Source organism: Diorhabda carinulata, chromosome 1, assembly GCF_026250575.1.
Source record: "Diorhabda carinulata isolate Delta chromosome 1, icDioCari1.1, whole genome shotgun sequence".
Taxonomy (NCBI): domain Eukaryota; kingdom Metazoa; phylum Arthropoda; class Insecta; order Coleoptera; family Chrysomelidae; genus Diorhabda; species Diorhabda carinulata.
The window spans coordinates 22,686,521-22,714,001 of record NC_079460.1 but is presented as its reverse complement, the minus strand read 5'-3'; the positions used below and the strand labels follow the sequence as shown (position 1 = coordinate 22,714,001).

The 27,481-nt window shown below is 32.6% G+C and overlaps 1 protein-coding gene across 1 annotated transcript; it reads right to left on the bottom strand.

Moving 5' to 3' along the window:
• Positions 1–498: 498 nt before the first annotated feature.
• Positions 499–27,481, bottom strand: LOC130903848 (mid1-interacting protein 1-like). Its single transcript, XM_057816197.1, has 2 exons — positions 27,093–27,481; positions 499–2,536 (listed from the first exon to the last, which is right to left on the bottom strand). The coding sequence occupies exons 1-2, from the start codon at positions 27,164–27,166 to the stop codon at positions 1,918–1,920; spliced, it is 693 nt and encodes a 230-aa protein (XP_057672180.1). The 5' UTR covers positions 27,167–27,481; the 3' UTR covers positions 499–1,917.

Genomic DNA, 27,481 nt, shown 5'->3' with positions numbered 1-27,481 from the left:
GAAAGTAGATTTGTTCATGTTGTCTGATTCATTATCGAAAACGCAGGCAAATTGTAAGGCTTGCCAAGTGTTAAAACCTCTTGCTGGCCTCTCACCGATGACGTGGTTTGCAGTAATTTCCTTTTCCACCTGCACAAGTAGCATTCCAGGTCGCCTGTGATGTATATAATGTCTAGATGGCGTCTTAGCTAACCTTGCATGTTTAAAGTGTCAATCACCAGATGAATTTCGTGACTATTTAAGTCGAGCAGTTGTCTGGCCCATCTATATGTTTTAGCTCGTTTCATACCAGGTTTTTCCATCCAACTCTGCAGGGTTTGTTTTGTGAAAAGACTACTGAGAGATATAACACTTTTGGATACAGTATGAATGAGTTCTGGGCACATTGGTGGATTTGTTGTCCTATAGTTTCCGTTGTAGAGGGAATTTTTTTAGGGTTTATCAATTTTAAGGTATTTGAGGAGTTTAGCTCGCATAGTATGAAATCAAAAATTAATGTAAACCTCAATAATATTTATTATAAATTAAAACAATACAGAGGTAAAATAAACAATAATACTAAATATTTTAAAAATAAATAGATTCGTAAATTTATGAGCAAAAATAGATAAATTTAGTATATAAATATTATCACTTTTCCACATTATACAGAGTGTCACAACACTTTCTGCTTTTTTAAATTCACATATTTGACACAAATTGGTCTAATAAAAAATATAGTTTAAAATTATAACAAGACATATTTTCAAACTAACAAAACTAGTGTAGAAGCACTTAAAACAAAACTATATGTTTTATAATTATATACGTTGATTTTGACGGTTTTTTTACTTGTGCTATAAATAAATCGATCGCTGTTGAATCGCCCAAATAGTTCAATTAAAAAGGGTAATACTGTTAAGCTATATAAGCTTTCAATTATAATTATTCACAACGTTTGTAGGGTAGTTTAAAACACTACTGTTCTGATTAATCCATTTTTTATATTTAAAATAATACCGGGTATGCAAAACCAACTAAGTAGTTTCTATAGATTACCATTTGGGGTGTGGTAGGAATATGCAGTCCCGCGTATCTATCATGGTTTGGACAACATGACGTATTATGAAGATCTGTGATCCCTTCACAACAGGCTTTCAGTTTTCAACAAAAATACGATTCGGTCCTGGGTTTGGAGTACGGTTAGAACAGAGCGAAGAGAAATAAAAAAAGACGATAAGTTTGCTAAAGCGGGAACAAGCCCAAACCCTTCTATGGTATCAGCTACAGAACAATGGTAAAGAAGATAGATAGGACCAATTATTGAGATAACCTATAGGTGCTGAGACAAACAAATACTCTTCTGGAAAACTATAACCAGAGTAGATCTGCTGAATGTATCAACCTAAGTAGCCTCAACGGACACCTGAATACGCTAGACCTAGCAGATAATGCAGATTTTGTTGCACAGAGGACGAAATCTCTTTCCACATTCACTTGAAGTGTGAAACACTAAGGAACTCCAGAGCACTACATCTGGAAGCGTATGAAATAGAGTACACAGAAAAATTCCATCATCATACCTAACCGAAAATGTTTTTTTCAAATTGGTATTGAACTGGGCTATCAGTTTATTTTGGGAAAAGTTTTTTTTTGTCTAAAACAGTTTGACAGTCCCTGTTTTGGACTAAAATAACTAGTAGCATTTTCGAGTGGTCCTAATAAGTATGCCAGTATAATAATGACAATACTTTGAAAGAAAAATTAAGGATTGGATGATTTGCTACACTTTGTATACACAATATCGAGTAAGCGTGGTTGAAATTTGTGTCAAATATGGCTTGAACACCCGCAAAATATCTATGAGTCGCCCTGTATCCAAAAATTAACTATACCTAATATAAAATATCAGTTCATTGACCTAAAACAAAAAGCGTGTTAAACTGGACCTCCAATATCATATTGGTAACGCCAAGTTAGGTACTGTGCAGCTTCGGTCATGTGTCGCAAGGAACTTGTGAGGCCATGAAGGTGTCGTTTGAAATCCTGAGCAATTCGTTCGACTTTTCCTTCTTCTAGAGAAGTTTCGTCGATTCCTGAATCGATTTCGTTGCTTCCAGATTCTGAATCTGTGTCACTGAGAGTTGATGATGAGTTCGTGGAAGTCACACTAACAGAAGAGGGTCTACGAATGTGGCCCTTGACCATTGGAGTAGTTACTGAAGTTGCCGGAGCATTTCCTGAAGGTTTTACGGGTTCTGGGACTTCGCCTTGTCCTCCCCATAGAAGAGACTCTTTCACACCATTCAGCATATTATAAATTTCAAATAAATCAGTTGAACTGAGAAGTTGATGTACTGAATGAGAGGATTTTGTCTTTGGATTCTGTCCGGCTGGATCTTGTTCATCTCCAACCTTCAGATCCATTAGCCGACAAGGCACTAGTATGGTTTCATCCATCTTATTGACGGTTTTAACGAATTTCTCCATTACGTTTAGTACGCTTTGGTTGGAAAATTCGGTATCATCGTGCCGGGCTATACGGCGAAGGCAGTTTCTGAAACAAAAAATAATAAAATCAGCACAATAAGACTTCGAATCATCAGTCGATGACTAAGTATGACGGAATAATTTTACAACTACATTTAATTTACAAACAATTTCTAAAAAATAAGGTGTGTGAATCCCCACTCAGCAATTAACCTCGATGATGGACATTTCTTTTTTTTATAATATGAGGATACAAGATTTAATATTTGCAATGTTGCCGGATTTATGTATTCAAAATAGGCTTATATTCAATTCTGCAATGATCGCGTTTTAAAAATTAATCCATTATAGCTTCTCTATTATGATGTTTTTCAAAATTAGTTGGAATTTAATTTCAAAAACACTTATGCAATGAGTTGAAGTTAAAAAACTAATCCGTTAAATCCACCTCGATAAAAAGTTATGGGAGTTTTTACTATAGACACACACATTCCGGGACATACTGTATTTAACATCGGAGAGTTTTTTTAATCGATTGTATACTTTTTTTAATTATATATAATTTAAATATTAGTCGGTTTGTAATATAATTTATAGATGAATAAACTTGTATGGTATTCTGTATACAATTCAGACATTCTAAATATGAGTTGTGTTCTTGCCAGCACGTATTTATTCACCTTTCCTAAATTTTAACTCATGTTGTTTGGAAATCTCGTTGTGTAACTTCATTCGTATAAAAGTATTCGACAAGGTCATTATTCATCTGTTTCATTTATTTTTGTAATATAATCTTAATATAGAGTATTAAGAAATGAAAAAATATTTTCTGTATTAAATAAATTGAACAAAATGTAAAATAATGACTATATAGACCGATACTGATGTAAAAACTCCATATAAGCATGGGTGCATTTTAACTTTCACTCTATTTTTACTTAATTAATTGTTTGTGTTGTTTTTCCTTTCGTCTTCCATCCTGTACTCAAGTTTTTCTGCGGTTTCCTTTTTTTCTTTTTTTGGTTCTGTCACTTTACCTTTATGTTTTGAGGTGCACTCTTTGAGGCCATACGAGTTTCAAACATTTTCTTTCCTACTGGTTCCTGTTTAAGCTTTTCTCATTTCTTATCCAGTCCATTGTCTATTTTTCTCAGTTATTCCATATCTGCTGCTACTATTCTACTAATTTTTTGCATAACGCCTTGCGTCATATGCTGGACAGTGTGATTGTCAATTTTACAAATTTTTTTAAATATTGTACAATAGTATTATTCAAAGTATTGCCCATCTGAAGTCTATGAACTTTTCCCATCTTTCTGGCAATTTGTGGATCCCGTCCCAAAAGAACTTCGCCGGTTTGGCAGCCAAGAAAGAATCAAACCAATTTTTGATATTTTGCTCTCATGTGAACCGTATTCCAGTGAGGGCGTTCTGCATCAACCAGAAGAAATGGTAGTCAGAAGGGGTAAGGTCTGGGCTATAAATCGGGTGAGGTAAAACACTAAAAATCCGATGCAAAAATGACTTCCTCCAGCACATGCAAAATCGCCTTTCGTCGTCTCTCGGCTTGAGTTCATGTGGATCCCAATTTCCTTGCTTTTGAATATATCCAGCTGCTTTTAAACGTTTTGAAATGGCTGCCTGACTGACACCCAAATATTCTGCAAGCTCTTCTTGTGTTTGCCAACAATCCTCATCAGGTAATGCTTCCAGTTCTTTATATTCAAACTTTTTTAGTTGCCCAGGACGTTCATCGTCTTCCAAGCCAATATCACCAATTTTGGCACGTTCGCTCAGCTAGAGTGTGTTCACCATAAACTTCCACCAAAATATGATGACTTTCGGCAGCATTTTTCTTCATATGAAAGTAATGAAGAAGGTTCGGAATACTAGAACGTTGTAATATTAAACAAGTTACGCCATCTCTTATCAAACTGCACGAATTAAGTTATATACCGTCGAAACTGTTGCTCATTTTCAGTTTCCCAAACATCACAATATACTTTTCCACTCAATATCAAAACTCTTTAATAGAACGAGTCTGGGAAACATTTGGGGGATTATCTTCTTTCAGTACAAATGGTATGTCGTTAGTCTCTCACGTGGCGTAGTGACAAGAGGCTAGATCCGGTCAAAATAAACGTGAAATGCTTGCTTCGGATATGACACCCATCCTCAAATTGCTTTTTGGATTCATATTTCACGTCATTGGAACAATTTTCTATGTAACATCCATCGTTGCCTTTGATGTTACCATATTTGTATTACATAAAAAATTCCGGAGGGAGTTCACCATAGAAACAATCGCAATAGTTTAGGCAGATTTCGCAGCCACCATATCCTCCAGATTGACCCTCGGAGATTAACGGAACTTGTGTGGTGGTAAACTACTTTCTTCGGATAATACGTGTTGGATTAATTGTGAAATGCATTAGAAACGTGTTAACCCTAATGGAAACTATATTCCACTTCTTCCTATACTTCACGACCAGTTTTCTTCCGTATTAGAGCTTTCGGATTTCTTCTTCGTATATGTTCTAATCATTTAAGCCTTTAGATCGTTATCACTATATCACCCATGTTTACCTCGTGATCTCGTGATTCATTAACCTTCTTAGGCTTTCTCTGCCTGTCTTGATAGGTCTAACTATGTTTCTTAAGATATTTCTCGCCAATTTGGTCTTTCCTTATCAGGCACATGGTTTCTGCTCCATGTGTAATGACTGGTTAAGTTCTGTTTTGTAAATTCTCAATTTAGTGCTCATTGCATAACTTGGGAGTTCAGATTCTCTTTAACTAAGATAGAGATATCTCAAGTGGCGAATGCTTGAAATTTTAGGAATTCATATCAGGTCGAAATTCCAATTTCGTAGGTCAGGCAAGGTGGTGATAATAAACTAATTATTCTCTTAATTATAAATAAAATAAAATTTATTTATGATTCAACGAACGATTAAATAACTTAATGTAATTGTATAATGTATAAACAGTATAAAAGATAAGGTTTCTTACTGATAAGTACCTGTATTTTTAGATTTTATCACCAATTATGTCTGGTAGTACCAAGTATATTTTTACAAATACCATGCGAAAGTTTCAATTCGTTAATTATATATAGTTATTTAGTAGAAAAAAAAAACAAAAAAGTTGTTACATATTTGTCGATTGTAGACTCAAAAAATGTTTGTTTAATTTGTACATTCTTTGGGCTTCGACTTGGTTAAAAATCAATGAAACTCATTTCTGAATAAGCCATTGAACTGTCGACAATTTCCGGAATACTGCAATTAAAAGAAACTAAAAATACTTTTGCCCAACGATATTTAATATTGAAACTACGAAGCATTTGTTGAAATAATGTCAAGGTGGATGTCACAAGACGCAAATTTGCTATTAAATATCTCTGGGGAAAGTTTGATAATACAATTTTTGCCCACACCATAATCCAATTATCAAATTTCAAAATAATACACTTTAACAAATTTATCTTTTATATTGTCAAGCGAAGGTCGAAACGTTGTTTTAAAAACTAAAAATAATAGTAACTTCAAAAATAGCCATACCATCAAAAATACCGCGACTATAATGTGAAAAAATATGTATCCACCAGGAGCTTTGGCAATAGAAAACGTTGAGGGCGGCCTCAAAAAACCATAACTGCTGAAGATAAACGTAGTGAATTCATCAGTAAACTTGATCGAAGAGTCTCGAGCCCAAGATAGCAGCTCAGATCAATAAATCTGCCTTTGAGTACTTCTACAGTAAAAATTAGAGTCGGAGGAGCTGGCCTTTTTGAGAGTGAACGGCAGTGGAGAAACCTCCTTAATCCCCAATCCAAATGCTTGAGCAAATTGACTGTATCATGCGTGATCGATAGTTTAGAAACCTGTTTGAAGTTTGAAGCAAGCATTGACGGTGATTGATAAAAACCACCGTCTTTTTTTCTTTTTGTGGTTTCCCCCCTTTACAGCAACCATTTTTAAGGCCAGGAAGCTCAAATCTACATTTGATCAAAAGATTGAAGTGTTGATTGAAGTACGCTTGAAGCACCCATCAATCGGAGTTTCAAGCATTTGATAGAGTAGGGCTTGATAGAGTAGGGCCTCCTTAATAGATGCGTGAAGAATGGGACATAATTTTATGGAGTGATGAGTCAGGCTCGGTGATGTTTTGGAGAAAGGGCGACTGGAGACCGGTTGGGATTTTGCAGAAAGAAGGCTATAAAAATATATGGTACGTTCTGAGAATTTATCTGCCAGCATGACAACCATCCCAAGCATTCCTCGAAGCTGTGCAAGAAATTGTCAAGGAAGAATGTATTGGAAGTAATGATTTGAGCGTGACATTCTCCTGACTTCAACCCGATTGAGTTGTTGTGGGAGAAATTGGACAGGAATGTCTGAGAGCAGCGTCTTATTTCCACTTCACATCTTTGGGATATTCTGAAAAACGAATGGAACCAAATAGACGATTATCTCTCGAAATTATTACAGAGATTGCAAAAATTGTGTACCGAAATAATTAAAGCAAATGGAGAGTTACATCGCGCAAACTATAAGGTGGGTAAAATTTTTGACCGGTAAGAGCCTAACCAAAAACTTTTAGTCAAAGGGAAGTACGAGAGTGGAATAAGTTTGAGAAAGTTAATTGATGATTAGGAATAACAAGATCAAAGAGGAATTGCTAAGGAAGTAAGTGGTTAGACAAAGGACAATTACCAGAACTTGTCGCAAAAAGAGCGGAAAGTCTTGTTGTCTGTCTGGTGGAATTATTAAGGATTAGTTTACCTCGAAATCATTCCAGATGGTCGATCCATCAATTCAAAGGTATACAGTGGACAGCTCATGCAAATTTTAACAGAAAGCATGTCAACAAGACAATGCTTGGTATTGAATGGTATTGAAATCCTACAACATCCAGCATATAGTCCGGACCTTGCTCCGTCAGATTACTATTTATTCAGATTATTCAGAAAAAAAAATGTATGGAGAGAAGACGTTGAAAATATAGTGCGAGACTTTTTTGCATATAAGCCCAATGAATGGTTTTGCTATGATCTTTAAGAGTTTGTTGAACATTGGGTTGAAGCCATAGACAATCATTGGCTATCATCGGAAAATTAGAAACCGATATTATTTATAAGACACACTCTATATTAAGAGATACCTAACTTAGAGTAGACCAGATGGGTACCCAGCCTACTGTATTGGAGAAAATAAAATCAACAGATGGGAAAGAGAACTGTTTGGGAATGTCTTTGGAGGGACTAAATTAGAGGCATGGATAGGGTATTGAGGTATAGTTTTTTTATTTATAATTGCGGAATCAGTTTCTATAAAGAGTTATTTATTAATATGTAAAGTTATTGAATAAAATATACGGTTTACTGCCCTAATTAAAAATATTAAAATGTAAAATAAAACGGTGAATCTTAAGGTTAAATGCAGAGTATTGGTCGCGCGCCGTATCAAGTCAGAAAAGTAATAAATAATTTTGATGATCGCTCAACAGTAAGTTTGAATATTTTGTTATTATTTCTGCAAATAATTTAATTTTGTTAATGATTTTTGGTTTGAAAATTCGTTTTCCAGAATAAAATCAGAGGGGGTATAAAAAGGGCTGTTTGAAGAGTAGTATATCATTTTGAAAAAATGTATAATGTCAACCAATTATCAGACTGTTTCGATTATAAGATATTTTACTAGTTTATACTGCTCTATAGATGTCGCTTTTAAACTTACATATAATAGAAAATTCGATCTTTTAGTGAAAAAATATTATTTTGTATTGGCACCATCTGTTTTTTTTTACATCGGGCACTTATCAGCCGATGAATTATATAGTTAGTTTCATTAATGAATATGTATAATTCCACGGTAAATATTTTTTCGAAGATAAAAGACATCAGCTTTCATTTTCATTACCTTGTTATCAGAACTACGTACAATCGAACTATACAAAAACTCATTATGTGATTACTATTTTTTATATGACTTACTTTTGAAATTATGCGATTATATGATAATGTCGAAATATTCGTTTCAACCATTTCACGACGTATGATTGACATACGATTGTTCAACATGCATTCACGATGGTGGTTTATAAGAACGAACATAAATATAAAAAATTTCTTTACATTTAGACATTTACTTTATTTTTCCATCTATTTCTGTCCTCTGTTCTTGCTCTCCACTCAATTATTCTCACGTTTCGACTGTTTGATGTCATCTCATTTAACCATTTGTTTTTGGTTTGTCTATTCTATTTTTTACCAATATTACTATATAAATTTATAGTTTCTACAGTTGTGGAATGGCAACTTTGTAATACCATAAAATAGGAAGAGGAACGTTGATACTACTACAGCTTTCTCGTGACAATAGAGTTAGAAGTTGTGAAACAAAATATCAGGTTTCTTTGAAAATAGAGACAAAATTTGTTTCAGATTTCTGTAGAGAAATACAAAAAAGATATCGGTTGCTCGGACAATAAATTATTATAGGAGAAAAAATAAGAAATATTCATGAAAATTGAATTTTCTAGAAAACTAGAAACTACAAAAAAAAAGGAGAGCCGCTTCCAAAGACTTTGCTGCAGTTCCATTTGCAGGAAAAGATTTTCAAACAATGAAGAGGTTATGTCGGTAGTTAATGGTTATTATAAGGAGCTTGAGGACTCTCATTATAAAAAGGGGTTTAGAACTTATTGAACATCGTCGGGAAAAGCGTATGGAGCTGAAAGGAGATTACCTTTTGTGTTTTCTTTGTTTGGCCAGGTACTTCCAAGACCATGTTCTTATTTTCGGCATATACAGCAAAAATGATCTGGATTGTTGACACTTTTTTTTAAACAACGAGAATTGTCATTAGTTATTATCCCCCACAAACTCCGCGCCAACAAACAATAAGTTAAATTTTGTGTTATTTGTGGTTAACAAGTTTGGAGCATAGCTAAAAAAAGTCTTTTTTTAGGTAGAAAGCTTCTCAAAAAACCTTTACATGTTATTATTCATTCTCTTACTTGAGCTCTATATTTGAAAATCATATTATGATTCGATAAAAAAAATTCTTTTGATAATGATGGCGTAGAAACTATCGATCATCGTGCTTATAAATTCTTTGAGACTCGTGGTGAAGTGCGTCGACTTATTTTCCGGATTCTAAAAGTTTTTGTATTAATTTTACATTTGTTAGTGAGTTTTTCAAAGAAAGGTTTTCACTGGAAATCTTGTCATTTACCAATGCCGAAATTTTCACTTGTTCCGTAAGAGGCAGAGACTGTTAAATAAACTGGAGTGGAAAAAAATGATTTTATTAAAATATTTCTTTGATAATAATTTGATAATAATAAAAGCTATCGATCAACGTTAAGTGGAACGGACAGTGATGGAAATATTCACAGCAGTCTGATAAAAAATTATTTATAAAACGAAACGCCTACATCAATTAACGATTGAAATGATTTTACGATATCTTATTTAATTAATCAAAAGTTTAATCATTTTTTATTAAAAAAAATAATCTTATCTCAGTTCAATATGAAACCGTGTAGATGGTTATGAAATTTAGTATAGTAGTCGAAATGGTACCTTATAGGACCATCAAGGATAAAGATACGTAACTTCGCATATAATATACAACATTAAGCAAATCTTTTGTATTTTGACATTGAAATAATTATTAGTTATTCATCAGGTGAATATTGAAATTTTTTTGTTTAAAACCAATGGGATTGTGTAAAAATAACTTGTTCTCTTATGGTGAATACCCAATTTTTTTAACGATAATGCGAAAACAGTTAAAAATATATCTACAGTACTGACTAACACGTATAAGGTCATCTGAAACGTATTTTCCGATTCTCAATATTTGAATAACATTTTTATTTGCGAAAAAAATTTATTCAATTACATTATTACTCTTGACCTTTTGGCGCTTTTTCGGTAGTTTTATATTACCATGGGGGTCAAACGTCGCTAGTGGCCAAAAAGTGAGCGAAATCTTCTACTGTCCAGTTATTTTCATAAAAAAAAATATTGAAAATACACAAACATTAATTAACTGAGCAAGACCGATGGGTGTATAGAAAATTCTCAATCTATATTATCTCGGTTTCGAGATCTTTCATTCTTTCTTTCTGTCTTCTGCCTCATTATGCCCCCCACTGATGGCAAATCTCTTCCAACTTCCTCCAATCATGTCTTGCTCTCTTGACAAGAAGGAATATCATTAAATGTTTGAACTCCTACTACTACAGTCGTGCGCATAAAAATAAAGTCGCATGATCGCGGTCAAAAGTCTCTAGCAAAAAATCTATAGCTTTCATTATTTTTTTTTATTGTAGCATCTCAAATCCATTAATGTAAGCTTTATTGAGTTAATTTTAATACAGTTTTAATAAAAACCAACTCGGTTTTTGCTTCCATTGGAATGCCCGAACCATCCAGAAGCAACACTGCGCGAACCATTCTCCAGGTCTTCTGTAGTCCAATTAACGTGTTCTCTGGCAAATCGTAGACGAGCTGCTCCGTGGGTTATGATTAATTTTGGACCAGAAGCTGGGCTTTTAGCTCAAGGTTAGGTCTCTAGTCTTCTTCTACCTGCCCAGCCACTTCTCCCATGTCTCTGCGCTCTTGATTGACTTAAACACTAGTGAGTGCCCGATTTCTGTTCTAGCTTCCTCCAACCATGTTTTCCTCTTCTTTAGATCCCACCTTCTCCACTTTTGAGTACTATTTTTACCCTTCTATCTCCTTACTGATTACACTGTTTACACCTCCACTACAATGTCTGTAATGTTCAGTAATATCGCCACGGTTCCAGAAATTCCAACTTATCTCTTATCTTCTGTCATTCTACCCCTATGTCTGTGCTTTAATTATAAATATTTCTTAGCATCTCACATTCCCATATTTTCGGGAATGTGAGATGATATTTTTTTGTTCATTGTCCAGGTTTCATATGCGTAGCCTAATTATTGTTTGGTAGATTTTCTGGGGAAAATTTTTGGCTCTTTCAGTTGTTTTTATTAAAAATAACACGACATAAGGTGTTAATTAATAATTGATAACAAACTAATAACATGTCAAGATCTCTAATATTGAGGTTGACTATCGTTAATTTGGTGACTGAAAAAAAGCGGAAGTAGAAACATATTACCTGTACAAGTTGTCGATAATGGACTACAACGTAAAGTACAAGCTGAGTTTGCATAAAAAATGTTGAAAATTTGTTTTAACTCATTCAATACAATAATTACCGACCTGACATACTTTTTGTAGGACATGTTTATATAGAATTATAGTTGACATCACTAACACAAACATCGAAAATGTTTATATTTGAACAGAGACGTACTAACATTTTGAAGCTATATAAGTTTAGAAATTAATATTAAAACACTAAGTGACAGAAATAACGCGCTCGTGTCCGAATGAACGAATGCTGCAATGAAAAACCTTCTGTTACTTATAGTTTATACATTTTTTTTCTATTTCGGCTTGTATTAACATTATTATAAGAAAAATTGTTAAAAATATACATTAGGATGATTCCATCGTAACGTAAGTGGTTGGTTGGCAGCACTGATTCATGTTTGACAATTAACTAATATTATTCGAATTTAAAGGTTAATTCAGAAATAAAAAACTACAATTTACACCACCATATTGGGTTGGCGACAAAGTAATTTCGGTTTTGTAGTATAAAATAACAAATAATAGTTTTTAATCAATTATATATTTTCCATTTTGCTCAATGACTTCTTGCCATCTTTCTTTCAGCTTAATGATTACGCACTCATAAAATTTCTGGTCCTTTTCAGGAAAAAATGAAACTGTTGTTCAGGGGATCCAACCCACTACAGAATATTACCAAAAATCGTTTAAGAATTTTTTGTAGAGAATTTCGTGCTCTAAATTTTTTGTTTGTGCAGTTTTTTTTTTCGAATTCTTAGTTTTCGAGCTATTCGCGTTTCATAATTTTTTCAAGTTACAAGTTTCAAAATTTCGATAAATCGTACTCGTAATTTTGTTAAGAGTTACTAAGCTTATTCAGTAACCGAAAACTTCTGAGAAAATCAGAAGCGTCCAATTTAATTTCGAGTTTAATCCTATTTCACCAGTACTATTTCAGAAAGATTCACCCCAAGAAACCCATTGTTTTAATTGCTGCTTCGTCTGCGTCTAAAACTTTCAGCATTTTAAGTAAGTAAACTACTTTTGAGAACACTCTTTAGATCACGAACAGTCTTCTACGAAAAGCTATCAAATGTCAAATTCCTGTTGACAGGAGCAGTATCGCCATTAAAAAACACAAATATTATAAAAATATACTTTTTGACCTGTTCTGGTATATAATTTTTTTTAAATCAACTTTATTTTTACTTGCTTTTCAGTTTACTGATATCATGTCTCTACATTGTAACAGGCAATAACACGTACCGAAATTTAAACAACCTTTTTTGCTAATTAAATTGTCAGTATAAATAATCGACAACGATTACTATTTATTATTAATTATATATTAATTATTGTATTTAGTGAGATTTTATATAATAATTAGAGGTCAATATAAGTGTGTAAAAGTCAAAAATCGGTTAAATAACATTAGGAATACAATGTAATGTTAAATATTTAACCTTTGAAAATAGAGTACATACAATGTTTAAAAACAATAGAATATTTCAATAAATTGGATGTTGATTATTGTTAATTTAATTGCCATTGTTTGTAGACAATATGTCTTGTTTTTTTTAAGTTCAAATGAAAACTCTTATTGAATTTGTTGCTTAAAAAACGAGAATATATAAATTCAATGGTAAACGATGTTGAAACGAGTTTGACAGAATTTCAATGTAAACACTTCCTGTTATTGATTTGATACTTATCGATTTCGATTCTAATAAGTAGGGCACTCAAAGAAAATTAATTTGGTTGAAGTGCCATACTGAATAAGACGCATGAATTGGATTAACAATTTTAGACGTGGCAATGGTCGGATAATCTGACCATCGATATAATATGGAGAAAATTAGCATTTAAACCTCAAGTTTTACGAAGATGGCCAAACAAAGAAAACACAAAAAATTTATTTATTTTTCAACGTAATGTACTTTTAGCATACTTTTCAATAAGTTCGATACCATTTTTATAATAAGAATCGTCCTCATTAACTGCCGACATCACCACTTCTTTGTTAGAAAATCTTTGACCTTTTTTCAAGTCTGGGAACGGAAAATATTCCGAGGGGGCTAAATCTGGCGAACGGGGTGAATGAGATAGCAATTCAAACTTCAATTCATTAATTTTGGTCATTGCAATAACTGATGTATGAGCTGGTGCATAGTCTTGATGGAACAACAGTTTCTTCTTAGTCAAATGCGGCCGTTTTTGCTTGATTTCTTCACTCAAACGTTGCAATAAATTCGAATTTTACTCGCCTTTGATAGTTCTTCCTTTTTCAAGATAGACAATAAAAATTATCCCACGCGCATCATAAAAAACACCATTACCTGGAACGGACTTCGCCTTTTTTTGGGCAGGTTCTTCCTTTTCAGATTGTGCTTTTGTTTCGGATGTGAAATGACGTTTCATCCATGGTTATTAAACGGCGCAAAAATTCGGTTTTATTTTTATTAAACATTGTCAAACACTCGATGGAAACATCTGTTTTGGCTCCATTGTGAGCAAACAGCTTTCTCATGTCCAAATTTTCAGGTACCGCACTTTTTGAAATGCCTAATATGTCTGCTAGCTCGCGCACTAATCTAGTACCACGTTCTTTTCTGTGTTTTGGCGAATTTTCTTCTTCTAATGACTCATTTTACTAGTTTTTTTGTTGTGTATGCCTACAGCAGTATATTAAATTTCGAAATTATTTCAGAATGTTTAACTACATGAACCAAATAGCGACGCTTTTTGACGTAGTCTTCAGTTTGGGTCTCAAGCCCGAACGAGGTTTGTTAAACCACTCTGATGAGACGTAATAACATCGAAACTATTCACTAATCACTCCTTGCAATTGCGAGCTATTGGGGATGTTGATATCGACAAAAAGGTCGTTTGATATTTTTACTTAATTTTATTATGATATAATTCTCAAATATTTGATTCTTGACATTCCTCAAGAATTTAATGATATTTCTAACAAAAATTTTCAATAGATTTTGTCTTTTTCGAGTCAATATTGATTTTGTATACAAATATATGTATATTATTTTGCTAAAGCCTTAAAGAAAAGTCGAAACGTCAAATTTTATCTTTTTTCAAAAAATTATTAAAAAAACTAATTTTAAAACAGAAGAGACCTAAAATCGAGAACATTTAGATGCATTAATATATCAAAAGGTCTAAGAAATTAAATAAATTTATTATTTTAGAACACATTGTATCACTAAATCACCAAAACTTGTATATTGTAGCATTAGAGATAAAATTCTAGTAATGGTTGGTGTCTTGAACAAAACATCCTCTTAGTAATTTTTTTAGTTGTTATTGTATCCAACTCTGTATGTATGATTTAAAAAATTCTTTGCCGCAATCATTAGACCATTAATAACACTTTCACTTAACAAGAATCTCAAGCTTCCGGTTCAATAAGTTACTAAATTGTTATTATTTGAACAAATAAAATAAAATTTGTGGAGCAAACAAATTTTGTTTGGTCTAAAACAATATCTATGAAAAGCAAATTATTTTTTACCAAATATATATACCAAATTTTATATTGACATTCTCTGACGAGGATATTTTGAATGATGCATACGAGGGTGACGCTATATATACATGAAAGCTTCCAGCCAGTCATATTTTGGAATACTTTCAAAAATTTATTAATCTCATCTTCCTTTGTGAAATATCGACAAAGTATAGGGTTTTTTTATGTTAAAGAATAACCATAAACTCAAATCGGGCGAATAGTGTGGATATTCAATTCAAATCTTGTAAAATTTCAACTTTATACTGTACAGCGGGTGACGATGTATTATCCTGTGACATTAAACCGCAAATAATGACTGACCTTTGCTCTCTTGACAGGAAGAAATATCATTAAATGTTTGAACTCCTACTACTACAGTCGCGCGCATAAAAATAGAGTCGCATGCTCGCGGTGAAAAGTCTCTAACAAAGAATCTATAGCTTTCATTATTTTTTTGATTGTAGCATCTCAAATCTATTAGTCTAAGCTTTATTGAGTTATTTTTTTTTGGTGATGAGCAGCGAACAACAAAAATTCTTCAGTTAGCGCCATTTTGAGGTCCGATTTCGTAGCTGATGCAAAATTTCTAGCCCGAAACTGTCGAAGAGAACGACGTGATCTCCTGAAATTTCTTCTGTGTATCGTTTCGCCGTTAATCTCTCCATTCCACCGTCAGTTTCAATAAAAACCAACTCGGTTTTTGCTTCCATTGGAATGCCCGAACCATCCAAAAACCTCCTCCAGAAACAACACTGCGCGAATCATTCTCCAGGTCTTCTGTAGTCCAATTAACGTGTTCTCTGGCAAATCGTAGACGAGCTGCTTCGTGGGCTATGATTATTTTTGGACCAGAAGCCTGTCCAGCCACTCACGGCCACTTCTCCCATGTCTCTGCGCTCTTGTTTGACTCAAACACTCAGCGATGTGTTGAGAATAAATTCGTCATCTCTCTTGGATATGCACTTTTTTCTTCCGGAACCGCCTCTTTGATTAAAGTTATCAATCTTTTGGTAACGACGATGATGAGGTCAAAATTCGTGGATGTGCTAATCTTTCGATTGGGTTCTCAACTATAGTTGTAAAAATTGTATTTTCTATAATAAAAATACTTCACTACTTCGTGTGACTGACACACAGATAACATCGTCAAATCCATATGACGTTTATGAAGTATCAACTTTCAAAAGACTATGTGTGGAATTTCATGACATTTCGATCAGTCACAAGTGATGAAAAAAGAAAAAAATACTGTACTAGCTCAGCAATGGCTTCAAAAGTGTTATACTTCATAGAAAATAACCATTTTTTATTGGTTTGCTGAATTTAAACGTGGTCCTACAGACAATGATCCACGAATTGGTTATATCTAATCGTAAATTATAATTGCGTTAGATAGTTGAGGCAATAAAGATATCAGAAGAAAGTGTATTTACAATTATGCATGAACATCTGACCACGAGAAAGCTTTTTTCAAAGTTAATCATACGACTTATAGAGTGATGTGTTAACTGATAGATAAATAGACATCAATAAAACGCAATGTAATATTTATGTTCAATAATGTAATGTTTGATTAAAATATCGAATGAATTTCCTATAATTTTCAAAATTGAGTCACGTTGCTCTGTAAAAAACTTGGAATTTTAAATTATCATTAGAAAACAAGCGTTTATAGGTCATGAGATAGAAAAAACGATTTTTCCAAAATTAATATACTTGTTAAATGGAGGGATTCCTGAACTTTTTAATTACCAGCGATTATAATAATATTGGGAATTATGGTTCGTCTATATCGATAATATTGAGGAATTACCGATAAAATTCCAGAAGTGTATTTAAAACTGATTAATACAGTTTATACCTAATGATACTTTAATTTATACAAAAATTATTGATTGTATTAAATCAAAACCAAATTTGATTTAATGAGAAAAAATTTATTGTTTTCTTTTCTAATCATTAAAAACTAATTTTGAGCTAAACTTGATTTGAATGATGCTTATTTACTGAGGTAATTACATAAAGATATGATTTGCATAAAATTCTAAAGCAATTGTGCCAAATTTTCGATTCCGATTGTTTCATCTAAGGAAAATAAACAAATAGCACTAGATGAAGAAAGGAAGATGGAAAAAAGAACTGATACAAACACAAAAAACTACGAAAGTTAAAATGGAGGTTATGACAGATTTATCTATTCACGCAACTGGTATTTTTCGAAGGTTCACCGGAGCGAAGGGTCGATTTTACATATTTTGACCCTCTTGAACATGAATATGTCATTACTTTCAAATCCGACCTCAAGAAGTGCCCCAATTTCAAATTGAAAATTTCCTCATTTTTCGATTTTTGTGAAAAAATATCACAATGGTATCAGTTGAAGAACCAATTATTGGGTCAACCTACAGAGGCTTAGACAGTCGAAGACTCCGAATACTAACAGGAGTTCTATCGAGGCACTGTGGCATCAATGGACACCTGAAGATGCTAGACCTAGACGATAATGCGGCGTGCAGATTTTGTTGCACAGAAAACGAAACTTCTTTCCACATTCTTTCGAAGTGTGAAACACTAGGAGCTCCAAAGCACTACACCTGGGAGCGTATGGTATAGAAGACGAAGATCTCTGGCATATAGAGCCATCCCAAATTTTAGACTTTTTTATAGGAATGGGATTAACGGATCAGTTGTAAACAATGGGTTCTCCAGTATCGCAGCAAGAAAGGGCGTCCCATTGTATACGAGACTCCAAAGCTATATACACATATATATGTAAATATTTAGAAGAATGATCTCCGAGCGTCAAATCTCCACTATTACAAAGAATTAAACCAATGCTATGCCGTTCGCTCTTTAATTATGTCTTCATACTCAATTTCACATATTTTCCTTACTGCCACGGCTGCTTCAAACTTGTCTTAACAATACACAATCTAAAGTTAGGTTAGGTTATTGGTACTGACATAAAAATTATGTAGGTAGTGAAGACAACGCCGAAAACGACTTGCATGTCGTTAGTAGTTTTTATACACGACACTGTATTGAAACTAGTGAATACTATCAAGAAAGGAATACAAACAACAACAAAGAAGTACTTTTCCAATGCCAAAGATGCTACCAGAAATGATAAAATAAGAAATGAAATAAAAAGGGGGTAGTCAAATATAACATAAGAAAATTTGAAACCAAGTCAGCTGATTTTGATATCTCTCTAGACCGTGAAAAAAAGATTTAGCAAGCTAATGTAGGCAAAATAAAAAAAGCCAAAAACAATTTCCCGTTTTATACAAGAAAAAATGATTTTAGAAAAAAAACTAGAAATAAAAAAAAATAAAGAAAAATAGTGGAAGTTCGTTCACGAATGAAAAATAAACTGCTACATGGGTTGTGATTATGTAAATACATACCGGACGTCATTATAAACAATATATCAAATTATAACTGAACTAATAACAAAATAATATTGAAATTTCATAATTTATATAAAAAACAGTCTAAGTTGCACATATTTAAAAATAATAATGTTTGCCTCGGCTGATAACCACGAGATATATGTTATGTCATCAACAGAAGGTCGCAAAAAGAAGAAAAACTCCAAGTTACACATTTTTCACATGCAAATATGATTATACAAATTAATTATTAGGTTATTGGGAAATTGCAACTATAAAATTGGTGTAAAAGAGTGGAAAATACCATTGGACTAAAACCTATTTAAAATACACGCAGAAATTTTCGAAAAATACGATATCCCCCAAACCTGGACTGTAATTTTCCATCATTTTATCAAACTATATTATAAAAACAAGGTTCTTGTAATTAAGAAACAAATATCTTGAGTAAGACTTGAATGTTTTTACTAAAATTTGATTTGCTAATACAAGTGACATGAGGTGAAATCGCGCGAAAACATCTTTCTAATAAACACCAAAATTCAAATGAATAAATATAAATAATGTGAACATCGCTTATCAAAATTAGATAAAAAGATATTTGTATGAATCATTCGGTCTTATTCGTAATACCAGGAGAGTTACATACGCCGCTTATCAAGGAAACTTGATAAATCTTACTTTCTTGTAATATCAATTAATATAATTCGTTCTCTGTTCAGATCTCTAACAATAAACTTGTAATTGCTTGAATAAATATATTTTTAAAAACGAATTTTTCGTTAAGAAAACCAAAATTGAAGAGGTTATTAATCATGATATTGGTATTTACGTCTAATAAACACCCGTGAGCAAAAACAACGACACACTTGCAATCGCAAAAAACTGGCAAAAAAATGAACACGAAATTGTATTGTAAATGAACACAACAAGGGATAAAGCCACTCAAGCGGTCACCCTATTGCGACAAGACCAAAATCAGCGAGAAGTGCCCAGTGCGTTGAACAAAAGTCAGTCTGCTGTTTCCAGAGTTAACAGAGGAGCACCAGGTGTGACTGTGAGGGGCTGGATAGTCAGAAGAAGACTTAAGACAGCTAACCTTGAACCAAAAATTCAGCTACTAGCCCCAAGTTAACTCAAGCCCACCGAGCATCCCTCGTCTACGATTTGCCAGAGAACACGTTAATTGGATTAACGATCAATATGGCTCCGATATTTTCTCAGATGAAAGCAGAGTATGCCTGAAACCTTGCGAATGAGTGTACAGAAGACCTGGAGAAAGATTGCATGAAAGAAAACCTTGTTTTTGGAGGATGTTCCTGGATGGAAATATTTGGAATCGAGTCTGCTATTGCCAGGGTTTACTGTCGTTACCAAGCAGACTGGTAACTTTCATCGAAACGCGAGGAGTGGATGGGCATTCAGACTTAAGACAGCTAACTTTGAGTCAAAAAAGCCAGCTACTGGCCCCAAATTAACCCCAGCCTAACGAACGTATACGAATTGCCAGAGAACACGTTAACTCAATTTACGAACAATGGGGATGTCAAAATTGCCGTCATGGATTAGCCAACGCTTAGCCCGGACTCAAATCCTATCAAGAATTCATGAGATGAAATTAAGAGAGAAGTTCCGGTTGGGAAACGTGCACCAACTACGAAATCGGACCTCAAAACGGTTCTCATTTAAGATTGGGATAGCATCGAATTAGATCAAGTAGAGCGATTGAAAAGCGCCAGAGAAATATTTATAATTTAAGCTCGTATTTTCTTTATTGTTGATTATAACAATTTTTCATTAATAAAGACTCTTTTTAATTTTTTTTTAACAAAAAAATAATGGCTTTGAGATGCTAAAATGATGAAAGAATGGAAGCTACAGATTTTTTGCTAAAGACTTTGACTACGACGGTAGGACTTGAGTGCTACTGCTCACGAGTGTAGTTATAATTTTTATATATACTTAGAATTATTTTTTAAATTATAGTAATCTTGAAATTTCTTATCAAAACAAAGCCATTAAAACTAATAACCACGTCCATGTAATTTCGTTATCAGAAAATTTTAATTTCGTTTACATTTTCACAAATAAAATCATGTGATTATTTTTCCCAAAAAAAGGTGTAGAGATAAAAAAATATATATACCTACGTGGTGTACATTCCTACTCTTAATTGCAACAAAATAAGATGTATGAAACTCAAACGAAAGTTTAGAGAATGTATGAAACTCAATCGAAAGTTTAGAGAAAGTGAAAACTTTCATATCGGTTAGTTAGAAATAGTGGAAACGAAGCTGTCATCCAATGGACTATTTGAAATATTTAATGTAAATAAAATTTTCATTCCAAGAAATGTTGGTGACTTTACTACGTGTCATCAATGCTTCATTCGTATTTCATTCTATTCTATAGGAAAAAAGCCATCCCCTTTTCTGTGTATCTGTCAACCCTCCAAAGTTAAAAACAAAGTGGCAGTAACAAAATAAACCAACAAAAAGATTTACAAAAAAAAATGAAAAAATTGGGGCTCCAATCAATTGGATTATCTGATTGACATTTAGTTGGTAGTAGAAGCACAGTTCAGTTTTAGAAATGATTTCGGCACAAAAGAGGCTCTGTTTGTCTACAATTTCTTGATGCAGCGATGTCTTAAGGTTAACCAAAATGTGTAGGTTTGTTTTATCGATAATAAGAAGGCATTTGATAAAGTGAGACACAAAAAATTAATAAAAGCCTTGGAACGAGAATAATAACCAAACTGTATTTGAATAAAACTACGTCTGTTCGCATTCAGTCCAAATCGAAGAATCTAGTGGACATAAGATGAAGAGTTAAACAGGGGTGTGTTAATTTTTCACTCTTTCTCAATGTCTACTCAGAGGAAATTTTTACACTGCACTTTTCATCAAAAACATGTTAGTAGTGCAATCCACGAGACCTTGGTCTCGTTTGTAACGCGTTAGTGACAAGTTTTACACTTTATGCTTCGATTCATTTTATTATAGTAGACCTCGACCGACTATCTGGTCAAGTTGGTCTAAAAAATGTCTTAAATTTTTGACTAAAAAGGATTAACATCAACACATATCAAAAAAAAGGAAGAGACTTGTGTCCATCATTTTCAACAATTAAAAATTGATCTAAGTTATTTCAATGGGGACGAGAATTATTAGAAGATGATCCACCTGCGGGAGGTCCTGGACTACATAAAAAAATGATTAATATAATATTTTGGGACTGCCAGGGTATCCTTTTGATTAACTTTTAAGGTATCAAATACAACCATGAACGCAGCACATTACTATGACTTTCAAAGGCAGTTGCGTCAAAAAATTATCGAAAAAGACACTATATAATCATCCCAGGCTTCATAACAATGCTCCACTCCAGGTTGCTTCTGTTTCCAAGGCTACTGTACACGCATATGGCTTCACAAAAAATATCTTGGTCATATATTGAGAAGTTCAAAATATGAGATCCTACAGCTAACAATTCAGGGCAAAAATTTACTAAAAAAGATCTATTGGAAGGAAAAGAATATAATGGAATCTTCGAAAATGGTTCAACGTCACATCAACTGACTTATTTAGGACCGCAGCTTTGAAAGTCAAAATAGTTAAGATGATAAATAACCAACCTCCGAAATGGAAATGGATTTCTCCTTGGAATTGAAACTTACATGCAATGGAAATGGAGCCAAATATTTGAAGTTGCAAAATTAATTTGATGATTTTGATCAATATATATTACATATTGCGTTGAATTGTGGGTTTTTTGATGTTAAACGATAATTACGTACATAAAATAGAAAAATTATACGAATTAACCGTAATTTTTAGGCTTGAGCTGTCTAAAGATGATAACATTCTGTTAGATTGGAACCTTTTTTGTATTTTCTGAAAATCATCCTCGTTTTTGTTGTAAATAACGAATAGATAAAATGAAAATATATTCAAATAAAAATCCAGATAAGCTTATCTAGAAGTAAAACGATTCAGACGACACAAACCTATATTTAAAAAATAAAATAGTTTGAAACAAGGTACAATGTATACTTAAAGTTTGTAAATAAAAAAACAGTAAGAAATAAAAAAAACTTTGGAGTAAACAAAACAATTAAGACGTTAAAAAAATAACCTCCAAAAGTAAAACTTTTCCCCATCCCCATGTATCGACCACTCCTAGTTAGTTGATTCCCATTGCAAAAACGAGTATCAAACTAGATAACCCAATAAAGATTTTTAACTGATTTTTTATTCATGAAATGATCTTTTTGATGATAAGAATGAAAATATTCATTTTTTCTGAGTAAACATGTTTTATACTATATATTCATTTCTACTACGTGAGTTTTTTTATAATTTCATTCATTTTATGGTATGACGTGAATAATATAAATTTTGAGTCCTTCGCATTAAAAACGTACTCCGCGGTAAGCGTTTCACAGGAGAAAATGTGGAATAGAGAAATTATACAAGGTGGGTAAAAAGAAGTCACATTCCCCGTAATAGATGCCATTTCGAGACGGAAACTTTCTTTTAATTGTGCCAGGGAAGTTGGTTTGTTAAGAGATCAAGAACTCGTGACAGAGATCTATTGGACGTTGCTCCGTCCTGCTGGAGCCTTGTTCTTTGATTATAACCATTGAAGTTCTGCAGTTCTGGCACAAAGAAGTCATCAACATCTCCACATAACGCTCTGAATTCACTGTAACTTTTATCTTCAAAAAAATAAGTGTCTATAATTCCTCGCGCTGACATCGCAGCCTTTAAGGTCTTATATGTGAATGTAGGGGTTTCTAAAGTTTTTATTATGAAAACAAGATGCTGGTAAACGTTAGAAAGCGCCCAATCATTTGGTTCACGAAGTCGAGCCTGATGATGAATTATTAAAGGGTGCAGCCCTAAATCTTCGCACGTTCAAAGCAACAGCACGCTTCTAAATAGACAATTCAGACTCATCCTGAACAACGTCTACATTTTCGACGGTTCTAGAAGACGTTGATACGAACTTCTCGACTCATTTTCCAAGTTTAAAACCTGGTACATCATTTCAGTGCGAATATTGCAGAATTTTTTACTTTTTACAATCGCTGGAACATTTCATAAGAACAAAATTTCCAAGAACCAGGTGCTAACCTTGTATAATTTTTCCTGAGCTATGTTTTATAAATATATACAAATTAAGCCGATACGCTACTGGTATTGTTTCATTATTAATATATTATTATAAACTATAATAGAATCAACCATTGTATATCAAAATGTTTTTAGAATACTTGCTTGCACGATAAAAAATTTCTAGGACTAGATCTGTTTATATAATATTATAATAAATGAATATATTCCTTTAAATGTCTCTGAAAATACTGCCGCTAGATTTCATGTCAAGATCGAAAAATTTGGATAATAAAAAATAAATGTTATTTTCTACAACAAGTTTTTCAAGTGGTGAAAGTATGTTAAATTTCTCTCTATTTATTTTGTGTAGGTACAAAGAAGAAGATGGAATAAAAGTGTTGACTACCACTCCTAATACCCCTAGAAAAAAGAAAGTAGCAAAATTTCTATTAGGATTAACGTCAAACTGTGAGGATTTTCGATCCGCTTCCCTAAATTCAATTCAAAATCAAAAGACGTTAGAAACAGTACTTTCTGATTCTATTTTTAAGAATTAATCATGAATTTTTCGTGAAATGAATAGAAATCATTTTTGATCCTTCTGAAACAATTGAAATTGTTTCCGATACTAGGGAAAACCATTTTTTTACCATAAAATCATTAGACCAGGAACTATAATATTATAAATAAAAAAAAATAATAGTAGGGTGGAACCAATTGGAAAAGGATAAAAATAAAGTCAAAAATAATTTACGAGCGATCTAAAATCGGGAAGGGAAAAGGGGTGAGTTTTTAAAGTTGAAAAATAGATTATCTGGATTTCCAGTCTTATGGAAAAAAGTCAAATAGGAAAGTTGTAGTTAATAGGAAGATCTACAACTTTTGTATCTACACTTTTTTCACATAACCTCAAAATTCATGTGAAAAATTCAAAAAACCAAGTTTTTAATTTGTAATTTTTATCTTTTACAAAAAACATTTTTTTCTACTAAATTTTGTGAAAAGTTGCCTTTTTATATCCCATATAATACATCATACACTGTAATTTATTTGATTTGAAATATGTATTTTTTCACATTATTTTGACATAACAGGCAAAAAATAAGACAAAAAAACTCGCACTCGAATTTTTTTCAATCATTACGTACAATTTTTGGTTATTTATTAAATTTTTCCACTCTAATTGCACGAAAAACGTGAGATTCCATGTTACATTGATAAACATAAGTAATTGGAGTGTAAAATTTTAATAAATATGTAAAAATTGTACATAATGAAATTTTTGGATGCGAAGTTTTTTCTTTTTTTGCCTTTTCTGAGAAAGTTTACAATGGTGATGGTTATATTTTTTACACATTCAAAAAGAGATTTTAACGAATAAAAATCACACTGACTTTTTAAAAAAGGCTGATATTTTGACGGGAGAATTTTCGTTCGAAAATTAGGAAGCTTTTACGATATTATTAAAAAATAAATATTTCAATTTAAATGAATTACAGTATATTTGGGGCATAAGAAGATAAGTTTTCATCAAATTTCCTGAAAAAAAAAATTTGTTCGTAAAAGATAAAAACTAAAAGCAAAAATCTTGTTTTTTGAATTTTTTACAAAAATTTTGAGGTTATGTGAAAAAAGTGGGAATACAAAATTTATAGATCTTCTCATTACCTACAACTTTTTTATGTAACTTTTTTCAATAGGACTTGTAGTTTTGCTGGAAATCGAGATAAACCGTAAAAACTCACCCCCTTACCCCTCTCGACTACAGATCGGCCGTAAATTATTTTTCCTTTCATTTTTATTATATTCTCCTCCATTCCCAATAGGTTTCATCCTACTATTATTTTTTTCCATTCTTTATTATTTTTAAAGCCTTTTGCCCTGGTATTCATTGAAAACACTTTTGGATTGCGTCATTTAAAACAGCCAAGAGAATATACAATCGTGCATAGTCGTGCAATATCGTTTTAACGCAGTCCATTGCCACTTTTTGGGCCAAAATACCATTCCACGTATCTTTATGGTCTGAGTATTTATTATATATACGTCCTAAGTATGCAAAATTTTGTTAGTTCCTCTTGTATAATTTTTTTTTCATTTGTCATTCTTTCTGTATTTTAAACTGGAAAGTTCACCAGTGGCGGCGTCGATTTACATAAATAATAAGAAGTACCTATATGTTATAGGGCGTTTCTACTTGCCTACCCTCATTTTTTTTATTTCAAATTAATAACTCGACATATCAGTAGATACCCACTCGATACTCACTATTTTTGTAATGATTCATACATTAGGTATGTATCAGATATATTTTGTAAACATATAGGGTGTCCCAATAAAAGTATACGACTCGAAATCGCATTTATTACAGGAGTTGTATGGTCTAAACTGGACGTTATGTAATATAATGAAGTTTGCTTCTAATTTTTTTTAAATCAAAATTTCATCGACAACTGAAATCAATTGTTCACAGCATTGGGAGTCACAAAATAAACAATTATATGATCTACTTTACTATACAATATAAATATTATCACTGGCGTTTTATTTTTAATCTTATTGAGACATCCTCTATATACTTTTTAGTGCATTTGACTCAATACCTTAAAATACTTAAAAATAAGCTTAATGCACATAGTAGTAAGCAATAAATGATTTTAATTAAAAATAAAGGGAGCTGCAAACGTAATTATATAAACGTAATCCTGCGCCTGATACGTCCTCGAACAGTTCCGCCCTGTATACCTAATATGTAACTGTTCGTAATCCGGAATAAACTTTTGACCCAATACTTAATGAAATGATAAATATGTTATTGTAATTGCACGGTGAATTAATTACAATCAACAACAAATAATTAATGAAACATATCACATGTTTGTTTTGATTTAAGTAATATTGAAAAATTACGTGTAGGTAGTATGGGAATCATGTTCGAAATAAAAATCATGTCATGTAACTAAATTTAGCACAAATATGATGAGGAATAAATTTTTAAGCAAATATTGAGTAAATTAAAATATATTCATAAAATCGCGTGTAATTTAAGAATCATACGATTCTGCTTAGGCCCAAATGAAGGATTGTCATTGGCTCAAACCCGCACGTGATTTTATCGACCAATAACCGGCAATTTAATTGAACGGTAACAATTTCCTTCAAAATAATTTCTATTATTTTGCTAAAAGTATTAAGTACAAGGTACTAAGAAATAACAAAAGCGAATTTTGAGAGAGCATATTAGGGTGACGATATGTATATAATATAACCTTAGAATTTCAAGAACGTTAAAAATTAGAGGTTATGGTTATAATTTGCTTAATTCTTACACCAAACGCAAAGTTCTCGACTTTCACTCGCAAAAATAGTAACATAACAATGTCCACTAAATAAAATAAATAAAATCTTACCTGCTGTTTTCTAAATTGGTTGAAATATTTTCTATGTAGTTGCTCATAGCAAGATTTTGATTTTCACTTAACATAATTTATGTTTAAACTTCGCGCACCAGATATAACAATTATAAGAACGTTTGGTCAATGAAAACGAAAACAACCTTGCAATTGCAGAAACACCCAGTCCCTGAGTGTGTGTACAACTTAGAAATTCTGAAATGCTCTGTTCCCTTTTAATTTTATACGTCGATGACGATACCAAGTCGTCTGACGCAGTCTGACGAATCAGCAACCTCGCTGAAATATCGGTCTCACTCTCACAATCGCAGTCATGCGCTTCGTTAGTGGTACAGGTGCGATGGACGCGTTTCAAATCTTTATTCCCAATATACTCGTGAGATACT